Source organism: Palaemon carinicauda, chromosome 40, assembly GCF_036898095.1.
Source record: "Palaemon carinicauda isolate YSFRI2023 chromosome 40, ASM3689809v2, whole genome shotgun sequence".
Taxonomy (NCBI): Eukaryota; Metazoa; Arthropoda; class Malacostraca; order Decapoda; family Palaemonidae; genus Palaemon; species Palaemon carinicauda.
The window spans coordinates 10597325-10618816 of NC_090764.1; the positions used below are offsets into that span (position 1 = coordinate 10597325).

General features: G+C 44.9%; 1 protein-coding gene across 3 annotated transcripts in view; it reads left to right on the forward strand.

The window, feature by feature from the left end:
- The window catches only part of LOC137631538 (uro-adherence factor A-like), a 56228-nt gene that overhangs the window by 26726 nt on the left and 8010 nt on the right, over positions 1 to 21492 (forward strand). Inside the window, exons 8-12 of one of the 3 annotated variants that reach the window (XM_068363312.1) lie at positions 5533 to 5663; positions 5771 to 5936; positions 6088 to 6256; positions 14163 to 14457; positions 14885 to 15019. In XM_068363312.1, the coding sequence (XP_068219413.1) occupies positions 5533 to 5663; positions 5771 to 5936; positions 6088 to 6256; positions 14163 to 14457; positions 14885 to 15019 (896 nt within the window). The remainder of the gene's footprint in view (positions 1 to 5532; positions 5664 to 5770; positions 5937 to 6087; positions 6257 to 14162; positions 14458 to 14884; positions 15020 to 21492) is intronic. The other 2 variants (XM_068363314.1, XM_068363313.1) reach the window with 2 other exon arrangements.

Sequence of the window (21492 nt, forward strand, 5' to 3'; positions counted from 1 at the left end):
CAATCTAGCACTGGTCATGGAATTTCTGAGAAATGTTACACGCCATGCAACATGCTCTGCTTCTCTTACAGCATGCTCTACATACAGCATGCTCTGCATACAGCATGCTCTACATACAGCATGCTCTGCTTACCTTACCGCATGCTTCTCAGTCACACATCTTTGGTTGTTGCCAACTCACTAGACTGTCAAGCAGTTTCATAACGTTGCCTTCTAGTCTGCTGCTTTTGCACCAGTGAAACCCTCACTGAGAGAACTTAGCTTTTCTCGGATATGGTCCCTGTAGATGAGAAAGTGCTTTTCTCCCTCCTTCTGATATTCCCTTGAGGACTCTGTCATTTGGAGAGGAGCCTTTAGCTGCGTAGCCTCCTATGGACCTTTATTTAGCATAACATGCTTCCAGGGAAGGTAATGGTTCCACTTCAGTCGCTAACCCCGTCTGTTACCACACCTGCTCCCATAGACCTTGAGCTGTGTTGCAAGACATGCAGTCCAAGCTTAGTCCTTGTTAGAGGATTTTTTGTTTACGGAGTCAGTGTGTCACTGGGAAGACGTTCAACAACCAGCAGAAGTGACTTGTTGTGACGCAGTGCGGCAACCTCATCAACCCGATAAGGAGTTGTCTATACGACCCAGACAGTCTAGACAGCTTCGGGTTGTCACTGTACTTCCTCGCTTCCCCATGGTTGACAGTTCACAGACTGTGCAGCAGTACCATGATCTTGTGTCCGGCTCCGTCAGACGACTGGCTTTTAAGAGCTCCCACAAGTCGTCGCTGTCTGGAGATTCTCAGATGGACTATGGATCTGACCAAGGAACTGGGCCTCCTGGTCAATTTTGAGGAGTCTCAGCTCGTCCCATCCCAGACCATTGTCTACCTGGGTATGGATCTTCAGAGTCGAGCTTTTCGGGCTTTTCCGTCGGCCCCAAGGATCTTCCAAGCCCTAGAATGCATCCAGAGCATGCTGAGAAGGAACCGATGCTCAGTCAGGTAGTGGATGAGTCTAACAGGGACACTTTCATCGCTGGCCCTGTTCATCGTGTTAGGGAGACTCCACCTCCCCCCCTTCAGTATCTTCTAGCTGCTCACTGGATAAAGGACATGACGCTAGAGACGGTCTCAGTTCCTGTTTCCGAAGAGAGGAGGTCTTCTCTCGCGTGGTGTAAGAACAGCTTTCTTCTCAAAGGAAGTCTACATTTGGCTGTTCAGAAACCCGACCGCCATCTCCTCTCGGACGCATCAGACACGGGCTGGGGTGCGACTTTGGACGGACAGGAATGCTCGGGAACATGGAATCAGGAGCAAAGGACACTTCACATCAATTGCAAGGAGTTGTTGGCGGTTCTTCTGGCCTTGATAAACTTCAAGTCCCTCCAGCTTAACAAGGTGGTGGAGGTGGACTCTGACAACACCACAGCCCTGGCTTACATCTTCAAGCAGGGAGGGACTCTTTCGTGGAAATTGTTCTAGATCGCAAGGGACCTCCTCATCTGGTCAAAAGATCGAAAGCTCACGCTGGTAACGAGGTTCATTCAGGGCGGTATGAATGTCATGGCAGATCGCCTCAGCCGGAAGGGTCAGGTCATCCCCACAGAGTGGACCCTTCACAAGAGTGTTTGCAGCAGACTTTGGGCCCTGTGGGTCAGCCAACCATAGATCTGTTCGCTACCTCGATAACCTAGAGACTCCTGTTGTATTGTTCTCCGATTCCAGACCCAGCAGCAGTTCACGTGGATGCTTTTCTGCTGGATTGGTCCCATCTCGACCTGTATGCATTCCCGCCGTTCAAGATTGTCAACAGGGTACTTCAGAAGTTCTCCTCTCGCAAAGGGACACGGCTGACGTGGATTGGCTCCGCTCTGGCCCGCGAGAGAATGGTTCATAGAGGTACTGCAATGGCTGGTCGACATTCCCAGGACTCTTCCTCTAGGAGTGAACCTTCTACGTCAACCTCACGTAAAGAAGGTACACCCAAACCTCCTCGCTCTTCGTCTGACTGCCTTCAGACTTTCGAAAGACTCTCAAGAGCTAGGGGCTTTTCGTAGGAGGCAGCCAGAGCGTTTGCCAGAGCAAGGAGAACACCCACTCTCAGAATCTATCAGTCTCAAGGGGAAGTCTTTCGTAGCTGGTACAAGACCAATGCAGTTTCCTCAACCAGTACCACTGTAACCCAGATTGCTGACTTCCTGTTACATCTAAGGAAAGTAAGATCCCTTTCAGCTCCTACGATCAAGGGTTACAGAAGTATGTTGGCAGCGGTTTTCCGCCACAGAGGCTTGGATCTTTCCACCAACAAAGATCTACAGGACCTCCCTAGGTCTTTTAAGACCTCAAAGGAACGTCGGTTGTCCACTCCAGGCTGGAATCTAGACGTGGTCCTAAGGTTCCTTATGTCATCAAGATTTGAACCTCTCCAATCAGCCTCTTTTTAGGACCTCACATTAAAAACTCTTTTCCTCGTGTGCTTGACAACAGCTAAAAGAGTAAGTGAGATCCACGCCTTCAGCAGGATCATTGTTTTCACATCTGAAACGGCTACATGTTCCTTGCAGCTCGGTTTTTGCTAAACTAGCTTCCTTCACGTCCTTGGCCTAAGTCGTTCGAGATCCCAAGCCTGTCCAACTTGGTGGGGAATGAACTGGAGAGAGTACTTTGCCCAGTTAGAGCTCTTAGGTACTATCTAAAAAGGTCTTAACCTTTACGAGGACAATCAGAAGCCTTATGGTGTGCTATCAAGAAACCTTCTTTCCCAAGTTCTAAGAACTCAGTTTCTTACTATTCAGGCTTCTGATTAGGGAAGCACATTCTCATCTGAAGGAAGAAGACCTTGCTTTGCTGAAGGTAAGGACACATGAAGTGGGAGCTGTGGCTACTTCAGTGGCCTTCAAACAGAACCATTCTCTGCAGAATGTTATGGATGCAATCTATTGGAGAAGCAAGTCAGTGTTCGCATCATTCTATCTCAAAGATGTCCAGTCTCTTTACGAGTACTGCTACACCCTGGGACCATTCGTAGCAACGAATGCAGTAGTAGGCGAGGGCTCAGCCACTACATTCCCATAATCCCATAACCTTTTAACCTTTCTCTTGAATACTTTTTATGGGTTGTACGGTCGGCTAAGAAGCCTTCCACATCCTTGTTGATTTGGCGGGTGGTCAATTCTTTCTTGAGAAGCGCCGAGGTTAAAGGTTGTGATGAGGTCCTTTTGTATGGGTTGCAGCCCTTGATACTTCAGCACCTTAGAGTTGTTCAGCCTCCTAAGAGGAACGCTGCGCTCAGTAAGGAAGACGAAATTATTTAAGGCAGAGTAATGGCTCAAGTCGACTTCCTTACCAGGTACTTGTAATTTCATTGTTATTTTGAATAACTGATAATATGAAATACGGGATACTTAGCTTCTTGATATACATGTACACTGGTTTTCACCCACCTCCCTGGGTGTGAATCAGCTACATGATTATCGGGTAAGTTTAATATTGAAAAATGTTATTTTCATTAGTAAAATAAATTTTTGAATATACTTACCCGATAATCATGATTTAATTGACCCACCCTTCCTCCCCATAGAACCAGTGGACCGAGGAAAAATTGAAGTGATGTCAACAAGAAGTACTGCAGTACCTGGCCACAGGTGGCGCTTGTGAGTACACCCCCCTCTTGTATAGCGATCGCTGGCGTATCCCTTCCGTAGAATTCTGTCGGGCAACGGAGTTGACAGCTACATGATTATCGGGTAAGTATATTCAAAAATTTATTTTACTAATGAAAATAACATTTTTTACTACTCCCTTAACTGCCCCCAACACTTTGCAACCTTCATTCACTCTCTGACGTACATCTGCTTCCACTCCACCATTTGCTGCAACAACAGACCCCAAGTACTTAAACTGATCCACCTCCTCAAGTAACTCTCCATTCAACATGTCATTCAACCTTGCACCACCTTCCCTTCTCGTACATCTCATAACCTTACTCTTACCCACATTAACTCTCAACTTCCTTCTCTCACACACTCTTCCAAATTCTGACACTAATCATCCAAGCTTCTCTTCTGTGTCTGCAACCAGTACAGTATCATCCGCAAACAACAACTGATTTACCTCCCATTCATGGTCATTCTCGTCTACCAGTTTTAATCCTCGTCCAAGCACTCGAGCATTCACCTCTCTCACCACTCCATCAACATACAAGTTAAACAACCACGGCGACATCACACATCCCTGTCTCAGCCCCACTCTCACCGGAAACCAATCACTCACTTCATTTCCTATCCTAACACATGCTTTACTACCTTTGTAGAAACTTTTCACTGCTTGCAACAACCTTCCACCATCTCCATATAACGTCATCACATTCCACATTGCTTCCCTATCAACTCTATCATACGCTTTCTCCAGATCCATAAACGCAACATACACCTCCTTACCTTTTGCTAAATATTTCTCGCATATCTGCCTAACTGTAAAAATCTGATTCATACAACCCCTACCTCTTCTAAAACCACCCTGTATTTCCAAGATTGCATTCTCTGTTTTATCCTTGATCCTATTAATCAATACTCTACCATACACTTTTCCAACTACACTTAACAAACTAATACCTCTTGAATTACAACACTCATGCACATCTCCCTTACCCTTATATAGTGGTACAATACATGCACAAACCCAATCTACTGGTACCATTGACAACACAAAACACATATTAAACAATCTCACCAACCATTCAAGTACAGTCACACCCCCCTCCTTCAACATCTCAGCTCTCACACCATCCATACCAGATGCTTTTTCTACTCTCGTTTCATCTAGTGCTCTCCTCACTTCATCTATTGTAATCTCTCTCTCATTCTCATCTCCCATCACTGGCACCTCAACACCTGCAACAGCAATTATATCTGCCTCCCTATTATCCTCAACATTCAGTAAACTTTCAAAATATTCCGCCCATCTTTTCCTTGCCTCCTCTCCTTTTAACAACCTTCCATTTCCATCTTTCACTGTCTCTTCCATTCTTGAGCCAGCCTTCCTTACTCTCTTCACTTCTTTCCAAAACTTCTTCTTATTCTCTTCATATGAATGACCTAATCCTTGACCCCACCTCAGGTCAGCTGCCCTCTTTGCCTCACGTACCTTGCGCTTTACTTCCACATTTTTCTCTTTATATTTTTCATACTTCTCTATACTATTACTCTGCAGCCATTCTTCAAAAGCCCTCTTTTTCTCTTCCACTTTTACCTTCACTCCATTCCACCATTCACTGCCCTTCGTCATGCTGCCTCCAACAACCTTCTTTCCACACACATCACTTGCAATCCCAACAAAATTTTCTTTTACTAACTTCCACTCCTCCTCTAAATTGCCAGTTTCTCTTACTTTCACTTCGTCATATATCATTTTCAACCTGATGTTCCTGATGTAAAGAAAAAAAATCTGAATATCTAGTTCTGTTCTTGTAAAATAAAATACTATTTAAATTAAATATTTTTGATAAAGTTCTATTGAAATTCAATGCATTAACTCTCCCAAAGCAGATTCTGGTCCTCAAGTAATAGGAGAATCAGATGATGACAGTGAAGGCGATTTGGATAATGTCAGTCACAGCAGTGCACATTCATCTCAGAGTGAGGCTATAAGCACTCAAAAACACAAGCAAGTTCAGGTTAGTATATCAAGGAATTTATTGTTCAGTGAATAAATATGTGTTTTATACTTCATATGGAGCAAATGAAAATAAGAGAGATAGTACATTTTTTTTCACATTTTCAGAGTGAGGTCGAGCTACTAAAGGCACGAGTACGAGAATTGGAAGCAGAAATGAAAAAGAAATCCGATGTAAAGCAAAGTATTGAAGCAGAAATGAAAAACAAATCTGATGTAAAGCAAAGTATGGAAGCAGAAATGAAAAACAAATCTGATGTAAAGCAAAATACCGGTAAGTTTTATTTTTTTTAGCAAAAGAAGTACTAGTTTTTATGAAATTAAAAATTATGTTGATTTCATTTATAATACCATGGATCAGTTCAGCATTATAAATCAGTTGTTGGAATATTTATGAGATGCAATTGTCTTCATGTTGAGGATAGTTTCAGATACAGATTCAAAGGAATCAGAAAAGCCAGTCAACTCCAAGGAGAACAAGGAAAACAAAAGTCACGATTCTGAGGATGAATTGTTTGCTAGTCTTCCAGATTTTAATGCTTCAAACAGAACCATCTTTAACCCCCTTACTAGTAAACCCCACAGTTCCACTAGGTAAGTTTTTGTAAATATAAGAGGAATGAAAGAATTGTTTAAAAATAATTGTGAATTAATTGAGTCTAGAAAAGCTACCGTATTCCTTTTCTGCTCCCTTCTCCTTGACATCTATCCTTGTAAATAACACCAAAAGATCTCTCTCTCTCTCTCTCCTCTCTCTCTCTCTCTCTCTCTCTCTCTCTCTCTCTCCTCTCTCTCTCTCTCTCTCCTCTCTCTCTCTCTCCTCTCTCCTCTCTCTCTCTCTCTCTCTCTCTCTCTCTCTCTCTCTCCTCTCTCTCCTCTCTCTCTCTCTCTCTCTCTCTCTCTCTCTCCTCTCTCTCTCTCTCTCTCTCTCTCTCTCTCTCTCTCTCATATATATATTACACTTAAGATAAGTATGTTTATTGAGCTGAGTAAAAAGAACACCTGCTTTGACTATCTTATCAAAGTGAGACAAGGAACAACGAGGAACCAAGATACTGTATAGTAAAGGAAAAAATAAGATGAAGGAAATAGAATAAATGGTAATGAACATAAAAGAACACATGAGAATTCTGGGGATTGAGTATACTGTATGTTAAAGCATGAAATAAAAGTAAATATTAATTTTCAATATTAAACTTACCCGATAATCATGTAGCTGTCAACTCTGTTGCCCGACAGAATTCTATGGAGGGATACGCCAGCTATCACAATACTAGAAGGGGGTGTACTTACCAGCGCCACCTGTGGCCAGGTACTCAAGTACTTCTTGTTGACACCTCCTCAATTATTCCTCTGTCGTGCTTCTGACAAGACGTTCTGGGATACGCTTATGTTCTTGGAGTATTTTCACGACTTTGGTGAAGTATTTCTCTTGATTTCGGCTGTCGCTTTACTGGAAACTTCTATATTAGCTTAGTTAGCTTTTGGAATTAATTTGATTAATTATGGTGACGAGAGAGTATGAACTCTCGTTCACTTTTCAATGCCGACCCTTCCCTTAGACGGAAGTGTTGGTGTCTAAGAGAGTATAGACTCTCTTTCTTAATTTTGCTTAACAAAAGTTATAGATTTATTTTATATCTCCTCCGCCTCTTATAGGCCTCTTCGATTAACTTCCTTTTATTATAAACTTATTAAAATTAATTTTTATATTTGTTTTATTCGACCTTCCTAATAGTAGGCGGTCTTTTCTTGGTACCGAAGTTAATTAACGTGAGCCCGTCATTTCGGTTTTACCTGTTAACATATTATGCTATTTTAAGGTCTTTGAAAGAATTTCTTTGATAGTCTCGTACTTTTTCAAAGTTGAACTAACGTTTTGTTTGTCTCGGCAGTTGTTGACGTTCAGAACGTTTCAACTTGCACTCTATCGTTACGATAGAGAAAGAATGTTCACGGTTTCACATTGCAGTAAGAGTAACCGTGTCCTAGCGTTTTGTTCATTCTTTCTTAACTTAATGGTTTTGATCCTAATAAGGAACTTTTCTTTTTGGGAAATATTTCAGTTTTTTCCTTTAACAATAATATGTTTTAACGATATATATGATTGGCTCTTCTCTCAGGTTCTAAGTCAAGAGAGAGAGAGAGAGAGAGAGAGATAGAGACGGAGGGAGAAAGAGGATAAAACGTTTCCCTCAAGCCTGCCAGGCGTACGAGTAACGTCGTTTTAGTTTTGCTCTTATCCCTAGTCTCTTTAGGGAAGAAACTAAACGTTTCTAGAGTGATCTAGTGTTTAGTCTCTTTCCAGCCACTGAATTTTCTTTCATTAGATTTTTCTGTTACATTGTAATTCTGTTTTCGCAATTACTAACTTTTGAGAAGGATAGAATTGCGTGTTTCAGGGTACAAACCACTTAAAGTTTCGAGTTCAGTGAAATAAGTGCAAACAGAAATCAAAGTGATAAGTGATTAGCGCAAAGTATGTCAGTGTTATGCGTGAGGGTACTTTTGTGCGCGCCAGTCGTCCTCCCAGTCCGGGACCTCTTGCAAGCTCCCAAGCTCAGGGGAGAAGCAATGTCGAAGGGCATAAGGGTTCGGCAGGCCTTGATCGGCGCACAGAAGTATCCTCGGTGGTTGTGGGCGTGTCTTACCGAGACCGTCACTCCCACCCGCAGACGATTGAGCCCTTATTTTGCTCGTCTGCAGAAGAGATTTAGAGGAGAAAATAAAGGCAGAGTAACGCTGGTCTCAGGTCTCAAGACCTCTTAAACGTAAAGTCCAGACCTATGCCAGACGTACGAAGTAAAGTTCAACAACCCGGATGCAGTCATTGGGTTAGCTCTGACTCTCCTCAGTCATCAGTTTGTCGGGCTGAGAGTGCGCCTACACTCCCCCCGCCTATGTTCGCTCCGCCTGATCGCAGTACCACCTGCCAGGCGTACGATGTTGTGGACTCTACTACAGTCCATGCAAGCACAGCTTTCGGACTTGATGCGTGAGTGTCGGGCTGAGAGTGTTGCACCTCCGCCTCCACCTGCACTCCTTCCGCCTGCACCCGTTCAGCCTGTGCTCAACCCGCCTGCACTCGCTGCACCCAGTCGCAGCACCATCTGCCAGGCGTACGATGTTGTGGACTCTACTACAGTCCATGCAAGCACAGCTTTCGGACCTGATGCGTGAGTGTCGTGCTGAGAGTGTTGCACCTCCTCCTCCTCCTGCACCAACCACCTGCACCCGTTCAGCCTGTGCTGCACCCGCCTGCACCGGTGGTGCAACCACTGTTATGGCTTTACCTCAGAAGTGGTCTATGCTTCAGTCCATGCAAGCTCAGCTTTCGGACCTGATGCGTGAGTGTCGTGCTGAGAGTGTTGCACCTCCTCCTCCTCCTGCACCGGTGGTGCACCAACCGCCTGCACCCGTTCAGCCTGTGCTGCACCCGCCTGCACCGGTGGTGCACCAACCGCCTGCACCCGTTCAGCCTGTGCTGCACCCGCCTGCACTGGTGGTGCACCAACCGCCTGCACCCGTTCAGCCTGTGCTGCAACGGCCTGCACTCGCTGCACCCGTTCAGCCTGTGCTGCACCCGCCTGCACTCGCTGCACCCAGTCGCAGCACCATCTGCCAGGCGTACGATGTTGAACCACTTTCTGTGTTCACTGTTCCCAGTGTTGTTCAGCCTCAGCCTTCTTTAAGGCAACCTTCGGTTTGGGATCAGGAGGATTACTCCACTCTTCCTCCTCCTCCCCTGGCTGCTCCACCGGTGGTGCAACTCTCGGTGGAGGTACAACCTCTTCCACCTGTGAGTCAGTCTCCTCAGCTGCTGCACCGAGCTCAACCCGTGCACCCTGATCCTGCGCCTCAGACACCTCTGCTTGCGGGAACTTTACCTTGTTCTGCGCAACCTCGGTCTCTTCACGCTCCACTCATACCACAGGAACAGGAACTTTCTGCACCTCCTCCTTCCACTGTTGTTGTTCCAGCTCGTTCTGACTCTGCTGTTCAGCATACCTTACCTCCATTTTCAAACCATGGCAAAAATATGAATCATGAGTTATGAATGTAAGGTAAACATTATGTTGATTTTTAAACCCCATGCAAGCATGCATAAAGCACTCTAGCACTGGTCATGGAATTTCTGAGAATGTTAAACGCCATGCACACGCTCTGCTTTCCTTATAGCAGGCTCTGCTTACAGCAGGCTCTGCTTACTACATGCTCAGCATTCAGCATGCTCTGCATTCAGCATGCTCTGCATACAACATGCTCTGCATACGGCATACTCTGCATTCATCATGCTCTGCATACCTTACCGCATGCTTCTCAACATATCTTGGGTTGTTGCCAACTCACTAGACTGTCAAGCAGTTTCATAACGTTGCCTTCTAGTCTGCTGCTTTTGCACCAGTGAACCCTCACTCAGAGAACTTAGCTTTTCTAGGATAAGGTCCCTGTAGATGAGAAAGTTCTTTTCTCCCTCCTTCTGATATTCCCTTGAGGACTCTGTCATTTGGAGGGAGCCTTTAGCTGCATAACCTCTTATGGACTTTTATTTAAGCATAACATGCTTACAGGGAAGGTAATGGTTCCACTTCAGCCGCTAATCCCGTCTGTTACCACACCTGCTCCCATAGACCTTGAGCTGTGTTGCATGACATGCAGTCCAAGCTTAGTCCTTGTTAGAGGATTTTTTGTTTACGGAGTCAATGTGTCACTGGGAAGACGTTCAACAACCAACAGAAGGGACTTGTTGTGACGCAGTGCGGCAACCTCAGCAACCCGTTAAGGAGTTGTCTGTACGACCCAGACAGTCTAGACAGATTCGGGTTGTCACTGTACTTCCTCGCTTGCCCATGATTGACAGTTTACAGACTGTGCAGCAGTATCATGATCTTGTGTCCGGCTCCGTCAGACGACTGGCTTTTAAGAGCTCCCACAAGTCGTCGCTGTCTGGAGATTTTCAAATGGACTATGGATCTGACCAAGGAACTGGGCCTCCTGGTCAATTTTGAGGAGTCTCAGCTCGTTCCATCCCAGACCATTGTTTCCTTGGGTATGGATCTTCAGAGTCGAGCTTTTCGGACTTGTCCGTCGGCCCCAAGGATCTTCCAAGCCCTAGAATGCATCCAGAGCATGCTGAGAAGGAACCGATGCTTAGTCAGGCAGGGGATGAGTCTAACAGGGACACTTTCATCGCTGGCCCTGTTCATCGAGTTAGGGAGACTCCACCTCCGCCCCCTTCAGTATCATCTAGCTGCTCACTGGATAAAGGACATGACGCTAGAGACGGGCTCAGTTCCTGTTTCCGAAGAGATGAGGTCTACTCTAACGTGGTGGAAGAACAGCATTCTTCTCAAGGAAGGTCTACCTTTGGCTGTTCAGACCCCCGACCACCGTCTCTTCTCGGACGCATCGGACACGGGCTGGGGTGCGACACTGGACGGACAGGAATGCTCGGGAACATGGAATCAGGAGCAAAGGACACTTCACATCTATTGCAAGGAGTTGTTGGCAGTTCATCTGGCCTTGATAAACTTCAAGTCCCTCCAGCTTAACAAGGTGGTGGAGGTGAACTCCGACTACACCACAGCCTTGGCTTACATCTCCAAGCAGGGAGGGACTCGTTCGAGGAAGTTGTTCGAGATCGCAAGGGACCTCCTCATTTGGTCAAAAGATCGAAAGCTCACGCTGGTAACGAGGCTCATTCAGGGCGATATGAATGTCATGGCAGATCGCCTCAGCCGTAAGGGTCAGGTCTTCCCCACAGAGTGGACCCTTCACAAGAATGTTTGCAGCAGACTTTGGGCCCTGTGGGGTCAGCCAACCATAGTTCTATTCGCTACCTCGATGACCAAGAAGCTCCTCTTGTTTTGTTCTCCGATTCCAGACCCAGCAGCAGTTCGCGTGGATGCCTTTCTGCTGGATTGGTCCCATCTCAACCTGTATGCATTCCCGCCGTTCAAGATTGTCAACAGGGTACTTCAGAAGTTCGCCTCTCACAAAGGGACACGGTTGACGTTGGTTGCTCCCCTCTGACCCGCGAGAGAAGGGTTCTCCGAGGTACTGCAATGGCTGGTCGACGTTCCCAGGACTCTTCCTCCTAGAGTGGACCTTCTGCGTCAACCTCACGTAAAGAAGGTACACCCAAACCTCCACGCTCTTCGTCTGACTGCCTTCAGACTATCGAAAGTCTCTCAAGAACTAGAGGCTTTTCGAAGGAGGCAGCCAGAACGATTGCCAGAGCAAGGACGACATCCACTCTCAGAGTCTATCAGTCTTAATGGGAAGTCTTCCGAAGCTGGTGCAAGGCCAATGCAGTTTTCCTCAACCAGTACCACTGTAACCCAGATTGCTGACTTCCTGTTACATCTAAGGAACGTAAAATCCCTATCAGCTCCTACGATCAAGGGTTACAGAAGTATGTTGGCAGCGGTTTTCCGCCACAGAGGCTTGGATCTTTCCTCCAACAAAGATCTACAGGACCTCCTTAGGTCTTTTGAGACCTCAAAGGAACGTCGGTTGTCCACTCCAGGCTGGAATCTAGACGTGGTCCTAAGGTTCCTAATGTCATCAGGATTTGAACCGTTCCAATCAGCCTCTTTTAAGGACCTCACATTAGAAACTCTTTTCCTCGTGTGCTTAGCAACAGGTAAAAGAGTAAGTGAGATCCACGCCTTCAGCAGGAACATAGGTTTCACATCTGAAACGGCTACATGTTCCTTGCAGCTCGGTTTTTTGGCTAAAACGAGCTTCCTTCCCGTCCTTGCCCTAAGTCGTTCGAGATCCCAAGCCTGTCCAACATGGTGGGGAACGAACTAGAGAGAGTACTTTGCCCAGTTAGAGCTCTTAAGTACTATCTAAGAAGGTCAAAACCATTACGAGGACAATCAGAAGCCTTATGGTGTGCTATCAAGAAGCCTTCTCTTCCAATGTCTAAGAACTCAGTTTCTTACTACATCAGGCTTCTGATTAGAGAAGCAAATTCTCATCTGAAGGAAGAAGACCTTGCTTTGCTGAAGGTAAGGACACATGAAGTGAGAGCTGTGGCTACTTCAGTGGCCTTCAAACAGAACCGTTCTCTGCAGAGTGTTATGGATGCAACCTATTGGAGAAGCAAGTCAGTGTTCGCATCATTCTATCTCAAAGATGTCCAGTCTCTTTACGAGTACTGCTACACCCTGGGTCCATTCGTAGCAACGAATACAGTAGTAGGCGAGGGCTCAGCCACTACATTCCCATAATCCCATAACTTTTTTAACCTTTCTCTTGAATACTTTTTATGGGTTGTTCGGTCGGCTAAGAAGCCTTCCACATCCTTGTTGATTTGGCGGGTGGTCAATTCCTTCTTGAGAAGCGCCGAGGTTAAAGGTTGTGATGAGGTCCTTTAGTATGGGTTGCAGCCCTGTATACTTTAGCACCTTTGGGTTGATTCAGCCTCCAAGAGGAACGCTGCGCTCAGTAAGGAAGACGAACTTAAAAAAGAGACAGAGTAACGGTTCAATTCGACTTCCTTACCAGGTACTTATTATTTCATTGTTATTTGAGATAACTGTTATATGAAATATGGGATACTTAGCTATCCTTTAATCTTGTACACTGGTTTTCACCCACCCCCCTGGGTGTGAATCAGCTACATGATTATCGGGTAAGTTTAATATTGAAAAATGTTATTTTCATTAGTAAAATAAATTTTTGAATATACTTACCCGATAATCATGATTTAATTGACCCTCCCTTCCTCCCCATAGAGAACCAGTGGGACCGAGGAATAATTGAGGAGGTGTCAACAAGAAGTACTTGAGTACCTGGCCACAGGTGGCGCTGGTAAGTACACCCCCTTCTAGTATTGTGATAGCTGGCGTATCCCTCCATAGAATTCTGTCGGGCAACAGAGTTGACAGCTACATGATTATCGGGTAAGTATATTCAAAAATTTATTTTACTAATGAAAATAACATTTTTTCTCTCTTTCTACGTGCATTTGGGAAGTAATAAAACTTTGGATATGTGGGAACTGCCTTAATAACACTCATGAAAGGAAATGAAAACCAATATTGGGTGGGAACAGATTAATAGTAAAAGAGCAAATATATTACAGCAATCATATTTGTGTTGATGATTTGACAACAAGTTGTAAACATTAGAAAGTGCCATATTGGTTCTGTGGACTACATGTGGGGAATGTTTTCCTTATTTCCTCTTGCTTTTGCTTAAAGTGTCTTTGTATAATTGTTTTATTGTATATTTTAGGGAAAATATGTGGAATGCTACAGATGAATATTAAGACTTAATGGAAATTCAGTTATAAAATGGTTTAGTTTAAGAAATTTCAAGTATACAGTAAGAATATACATTAAAATGTCAGTGTAAGTAATGACAATAGCTGATTTTGACAAGATCATAAACTACAGTGTGTTTTTCAGTTTTGCCTCAATGGGTATTTTATCATTCCATCTGTATCTTACTTTACTAAGACTTAAGTTATGTTCCTCTTGAATTCCAGACCAAACGAAAAGCCAGCAAGTGCTCCTGTCCAGGAAGCGTGTCATGTAGTCTGTACAGGTCTCAATTCAAGTGAAATGTTGAAAGTCGATGAATTTATCAAGAGAATAGCTGTTGATGGATCTTCATTGAAGAAATCTTGGACATCTACCGTTACACACGTGGTTGTTAAGACAGATAAAGATATGCTTGCTCAACGAACCCTCAAGTATCTTTATGGGGTTGCAGCTGGGTGCTGGGTCCTTTCATTACAGTGGGTATTTGACTCGCTCTCTCTCAACAAAAGTTTACCGGAGGTTTGTGTTAAAATGATACTTCATTTTTTTTTTGGGGGGGGGGTTTACCTTGATGACTGGGTTATTACTATTATATCTTTAAAATACATACTCTAATATGATTTAAAGAATTTACTTTAAGAAATGTGAAGGTGAATTAAAATTCTAGATACTTTTATAAGAGAAGAGATCATAGAGGCCATTTTTTTTAGTTGTACATTATGTAGCGAGTTATGATAGATACTTTATATAAGAAGTTGATGTGTTCTATTGATTTTAGGGTTTGCATATTTTTAAATGTTGATAATTTTGCAGTATTTTTCTATCAGTACAAGCATTAAAGTTTTTACAATATATAGTACAGGACTGCAAAGAATACATTCAAGATTAATACTGCACTTGAATATTATAATTTACTGCTTTTCTAATATTGATATTTTACTTTCAGGTTGATTATGAAGTATTAGATTGCACTGGAATTCCAGGACCACGTCGAAGTCGAACATACTTTAAACCTATTTTTGAAAATTATGAGTTTTACCTTAAACCTCCTTTTCATGAAGTCTCTGTCGACCAACTAAAGGTATTGTAATAGTTTGAAATGGGCAAATGTATAGATGACATAACTTTATATCATATTCTCATTATTTTACAAAAGAAAATAGTTTTCTTCATATGTGGAATGTAAACTGTAAAACAGTACTTGTATTTTTTAATACTAGCAATATTCATAGACTAAATGATATAGTGTAAAACTGAAGTAAATTACAAATATTGCACTTAGCTGTGGTAATCATGCAAGAATGAATATATCTGATGGGGGACTTCCTGCCTAGTATTCACAACTGCTGATAGTAGTTTTATCTTTACATACTGGAGGAGCATGTGCAGTATGACTTAATGAATCTAGAATCTTTATGATCGGGACTGATTGTAATCGGTTTGCTTTCATTTTATTTTTTGAGGGCCCTGGGAGTAACTGCTATGCAAGTTTCCCTTTTCATTAATAAAATTTTGGTTCCCATATCCATGCAAATAGTGCCTTTTTACAAACTGATTCTGCAACTAACCTAGCTTATTACAAGCTATTAAACCTGTAACTTTACAAATGCTAACATTGTTCAGATTTAACCAATACTTTATAGTAATTTGATAGAAATTAAAAAAAAAATATCTTGTAAAAGAAAATCCAAAGTTGAATATATTTTGACAAACAACTTACCAATGGGTAAAAACACTTTGTATTTTCTTTAGCCCAATGAGGGGGGGGGGGGGGGTGCTGTCAGCGTATCTCAAATGGTGCTCTGTAAGCATTACTGTACTTGGTCTTTGAAGAGCCGTTTTTCAATATTAAACTTACCCGATAATCATGTAGCTGTCAACTCCGTTGCCCGACAGAATTCTATGGAGGGATACGCCAGCTATCACAATACTAGAAGGGGGTGTATTTACCAGCGCCACCTGTGGCCAGGTACTCAAGTACTTCTTGTTGACACCTCCTCAATTATTCCTCTGTCGTGCTTCCGGCAAGACGTTCTGGGATACGCTTATGTTCTTGGAGTATTTTCACGACTTTGGTGAAGTATTTCTCTTTGATTTCGGCTGTCGCTTTACTGGAAACTTCTATATTAGCTTAGTTAGCTTTTGGAATTAATTTGATTAATTATGGTGACTAGAGAGTATGAACTCTCGTTCACCTTTCAATGGCCGACCCTTCCCTTAGACGGAAGTGTTGGTGTCTAAGAGAGTATAGACTCTCTTTCTTAATTTTGCTTAACAAAAGTTATAGATTTATTTTATATCTCTCCGCCTCTTATAGGCCTCTTCGATTAACTTCCTTTTATTATAAACTCATTAAAATTAATTTTTATATTTGTTTATATTCGACCTTCCTAATAGTAGGCGGTCTTTTACCGAAGTTAATAACTTTGAGCCCGTCATTTCGGTTTTACCTGTTAACATATTATGCTATTTCCGCCACAGAGTTTGAAAGATTTTCTTTGACAGTCTCGTACTGTTTTCAAAGTTGAACTAACGTTTTGTTTTGTCTCTGCAGTTGTTGACGTTCAGAACGTTCAACTTGCACTCTATCGTTACGATAGAGAAAGAATGTTCACGGTTTCACGTTGCAGTAAGAGTAACCGTGTCTAGCGTTTTGTTCATTCTTTCTTAACTTAATGGTTTTGATCCTAATAAAGGAACTTTTCAGTTTTTTCCTTTAACAATAATATGTTTTAACGATATATATGATTGGGCTCTTCTCTCAGGTTCTAAGTCAAGAGAGAGAGAGAGAGAGAGAGATAGAGACGGAGGGAGAGAGAGGATAAACGTTTCATTCAAGCCTGCCAGGCGTACGAGTAACGTCGTTATCGTTTTTTGCTCTTCTCCCTAGCCTCTTTAGGGGAAGAAACTAAACGTTTCTAGAGTGATCTAGTGTTTAGTCTCTTTCCAACCACTGAATTATCTTTCATTAGATTTTTCTGTTACATTGTAATTCTGTTTTCGCAATTACTAACTTTGAGAAAGGATAGAATTGCGTATTTCAGGTACAAACCACTTAAAGTTTCGAGTTCAGTGAAATAAGTGCAAACAGAAATCAAAGTGATAAGTGATTAGTGCGTGAGGGTACTTTTGTGCGCGCCAGTCGTCCTCCCAGTCCGGGACCTCTTGCAAGCTCCCAAGCCCAGGGGAGAAGCAATGTCGAAGGGCATAAGGGTTCAGCAGGCCTTGATCGGCGCACAGAAGTATTCTCGGTGGTTGTGGGCGTGTCTTACCGAGACCGTCACTCCCACCCGCAGACGATTGAGCCCTTATTTTGCTCGTCTGCAGAAGAGATTAGGGGAGAAAATAAAGGCAGAGTAACGCTGGTCTCAGGTCTCAAGACCTCTTAAACGTTAAGTCCAGACCTATGCCAGACGTACGAAGTTAAAGTTCACAACCCGAATGCAGTCATTGGGTTAGCTCTGACTCTCCTCAGTCATCAGTTGATTACACTCCGCCTAAGAGGAGTAAGGTTCTGCCACAACAGATCTCTGCTGTTAAGGCTTTACCTCAGCAGAACTTAGTGTCTGCCGACCCCAAGTTAACTCTACTGCAGTCCATACAGTCACAACTTTCGGTCTTGATGCGTGAGTGTCGGGCTGAGAGTGTTGCGCCTCCGCCTCCGCCTACACTCCCCCCCCCGCCTATGATCGCTCCGCCTGATCACAGTACCACCTGCCAGGCGTACGATGTTGTGAACTCTACTACAGTCCATGCAAGCACAGCTTTCGGACTTGATGCGTGAGTGTCGGGCTGAGAGTGTTGCTCCTCCGCCTCCGCCTACACTCCCTCCACCTACACTCGCTCCCCCTGATCACAGTACCATCTGCCAGGCGTACGATGTTGTGGACTCTACTACAGTCCATGCAAGCACAGCTTTCGGACTTGATGCGTGAGTGTCGGGCTGAGAGTGTTGCTCCTCCGCCTCCGCCTACACTCCCTCCTCCTACACTCGCTCCGCCTGATCGCAGTACCACCTGCCAGCAGTTCCACCTGCCAGGCGTACGATGTTGAGCCACGTGCTGAGTTTGCTGTTCCCTGTGGTGTTCAGCCTCCGCCTTCCTTAAGGCAACCTTTACATTGGGATCAGGAGGATTATACCTCTCTTCCTCCGCCTCCACTTGCTGCTCCACCAGTGATGCAACTCTCGGTTGAGGTACAACAACCTCTCCCGTCCATGAGTCAGTCTCCTCAGCTCTCGCTGCAGCGAGCTCAACCCTCCACAAGGCAAGCACCACAACACCTTAGCCTTGCGCCTCAGGAGCCTCAGCTTGCGAGACATTTACCTTGTTCTGCGCAGCCTCTTCCTCATCGCGCTCCGCTCACACCACAGGAACTGGAACTTGCTACTCCGCTTCCGCCAACCGCTCAGCAAGCGCAACCCTTGGGTTCAACCACTCATGCTAGGAGTCAGCCTCCTCCACCCATGCGCCTTCCTTCTGCTTGTCTTTTATTCAGCCTTTGCAGACTGAGCCTCAGGTGTTCCCTCATCGGAGTCTTGAAGAGGAAACCACAACTATTGTTGTTCCAGCTCGTTCTGACTCTGCTGTTCAGCATACCTTACCTCCATTTTCATACCATGGTTTAAACCCCATGCAAGCATGCATAAAGCACTCTAGCACTGGTCATGGAATTTCTGAGAAATGTTAAACGCCATGCACACGCTCTGCTTTCCTTACAGCAGGCTCTGCTTCAGCAGGCTCTGCTTACTACATGCTCAGCATACAGCATGCTCTGCATTCAGCATGCTCTGCATACAACATGCTCTGCATACAGCATGCTCTGCATTCAGCATGCTCTGCATACAACATGCTCTACATACAGCATGCTCTGCATACAGCATACTCTGCATACATCATGCTCTGCATACCTTACCGCATGCTTCTCAACACATCTTAGGTTGTTGCCAACTCACTAGACTGTCAAGCAGTTTCATAACGTTGCCTTCTAGTCTGCTGCTTTTGCACCAGTGAACCCTCACTCAGAGAACTTAGCTTTTCTAGGATAAGGTCCCTGTAGATGAGAAAGTTCTTTTCTCCCTCCTTCTGATATTCCCTTGAGGACTCTGTCATTTGGAGGGAGCCTTTAGCTGCATAACCTCTTATGGACTTTTATTTAAGCATAACATGCTTACAGGGAAGGTAATGGTTCCACTTCAGCCGCTAATCCCGTCTGTTACCACACCTGCTCCCATAGACCTTGAGCTGTGTTGCATGACATGCAGTCCAAGCTTAGTCCTTGTTAGAGAATTTTTTGTTTACGGAGTCAATGTGTCACGGGGAAGACGTTCAACAACCAACAGAAGGGACTTGTTGTGACGCAGTGCGGCAACCTCAGCAACCCGTTAAGGAGTTGTCTGTACGACCCAGACAGTCTAGACAGATTCGGGTTGTCACTGTACTTCCTCGCTTGCCCATGATTGACAGTTTACAGACTGTGCAGCAGTATCATGATCTTGTGTCCGGCTCCGTCAGACGACTGGCTTTTAAGAGCTCCCACAATTCGTCGCTGTCTGGAGATTTTCAAATGGACTATGGATCTGACCAAGGAACTGGGCCTCCTGGTCAATTTTGAGGAGTCTCAGCTCGTTCCATCCCAGACCATTGTCTCCTTGGGTATGGATCTTCAGAGTCGAGCTTTTCGGACTTGTCCGTCGGCCCCAAGGATCTTCCAAGCCCTAGAATGCATCCAGAGCATGCTGAGAAGGAACCGATGCTTAGTCAGGCACTGGATGAGTCTAACAGGGACACTTTCATCGCTGGCCCTGTTCATCGAGTTAGGGAGACTCCACCTCCGCCCCCTTCAGTATCATCTAGCTGCTCACTGGATAAAGGACATGACGCTAGAGACGGGTTCAGTTCCTGTTTCCGAAGAGATGAGGTCTACTCTAACGTGGTGGAAGAACAGCATTCTTCTAGGAAGGTCTACCATTGGCTGTTCAGACCCCCGACCACCGTCTCTTCTCGGACGCATCGGACACGGGCTGGGGTGCGACACTGGACGGACAGGAATGCTCGGGAACATGGAATCAGGAGCAAAGGACACTTCACATCTATTGCAAGGAGTTGTTGGCAGTTCATCTGGCCTTGATAAACTTCAAGTCCCTCCAGCTTAACAAGGTGGTGGAGGTGAACTCCGACTACACCACAGCCTTGGCTTACATCTCCAAGCAGGGAGGGACTCATTCGAGGAAGTTGTTCGAGATCGCAAGGGACCTCCTCATTTGGTCAAAAGATCGAAAGCTCACGCTGGTAACGAGGCTCATTCAGGGCGATATGAATGTCATGGCAGATCGCCTCAGCCGGAAGGGTCAGGTCTTCCCCACAGAGTGGACCCTTCACAAGAATGTTTGCAGCAGACTTTGGGCCCTGTGGGGTCAGCCAACCATAGATCTATTCGCTACCTCGATGACCAAGAGGCTCCTCTTGTTTTGTTCTCCGATTCCAGACCCAGCAGCAGTTCGCGTGGATGCCTTTCTGCTGGATTGGTCCCATCTCGACCTGTATGCATTCCCGCCGTTCAAGATTGTCAACAGGGTACTTCAGAAGTTCGCCTCTCACAAAGGGACACGGCTGACGTTGGTTGCTCCCCTCTGGCCCGCGAGAGAATGGTTCACCGAGGTACTGCAATGGCTGGTCGACGTTCCCAGGACTCTTCCTCCTAGAGTGGACCTTCTGCGTCAACCTCACGTAAAGAAGGTACACCCAAACCTCCACGCTCTTCGTCTGACTGCCTTCAGACTATCGAAAGACTCTCAAGAGCTAGAGGCTTTTCGAAGGAGGCAGCCAGAGCGATTGCCAGAGCAAGGACGACATCCACTCTCAGAGTCTATCAGTCTTAATGGGAAGTCTTCCGAAGCTGGTGCAAGGCCAATGCAGTTTCCTCAACCAGTACCACTGTAACCCAGATTGCTGACTTCCTGTTACATCTAAGGAACGTAAGATCCCTATCAGCTCCTACGATCAAGGGTTACAGAAGTATGTTGGCAGCGGTTTTCCGCCACAGAGGCTTGGATCTTTCCTCCAACAAAGATCTACAGGACCTCCTTAGGTCTTTTGAGACCTCAAAGGAACGTCGGTTGTCCACTCCAGGCTGGAATCTAGACGTGGTCCTAAGGTTCCTAATGTCATCAGGATTTGAACCGCTCCAATCAGCCTCTTTTAAGGACCTCACATTAAAAACTCTTTTCCTCGTGTGCTTAGCAACAGGTAAAAGAGTAAGTGAGATCCACGCCTTCAGCAGGAACATAGGTTTCACATCTGAAACGGCTACATGTTCCTTGCAGCTCGGTTTTTTGGCTAAAAACGAGCTTCCTTCCCGTCCTTGGCCTAAGTCGTTCGAGATCCCAAGCCTGTCCAACATGGTGGGGAACGAACTGGAGAGAGTACTTTGCCCAGTTAGAGCTCTTAAGTACTATCTAAGAAGGTCAAAACCATTACGAGGACAATCAGAAGCCTTATGGTGTGCTATCAAGAAGCCTTCTCTACCAATGTCTAAGAACTCAGTTTCTTACTA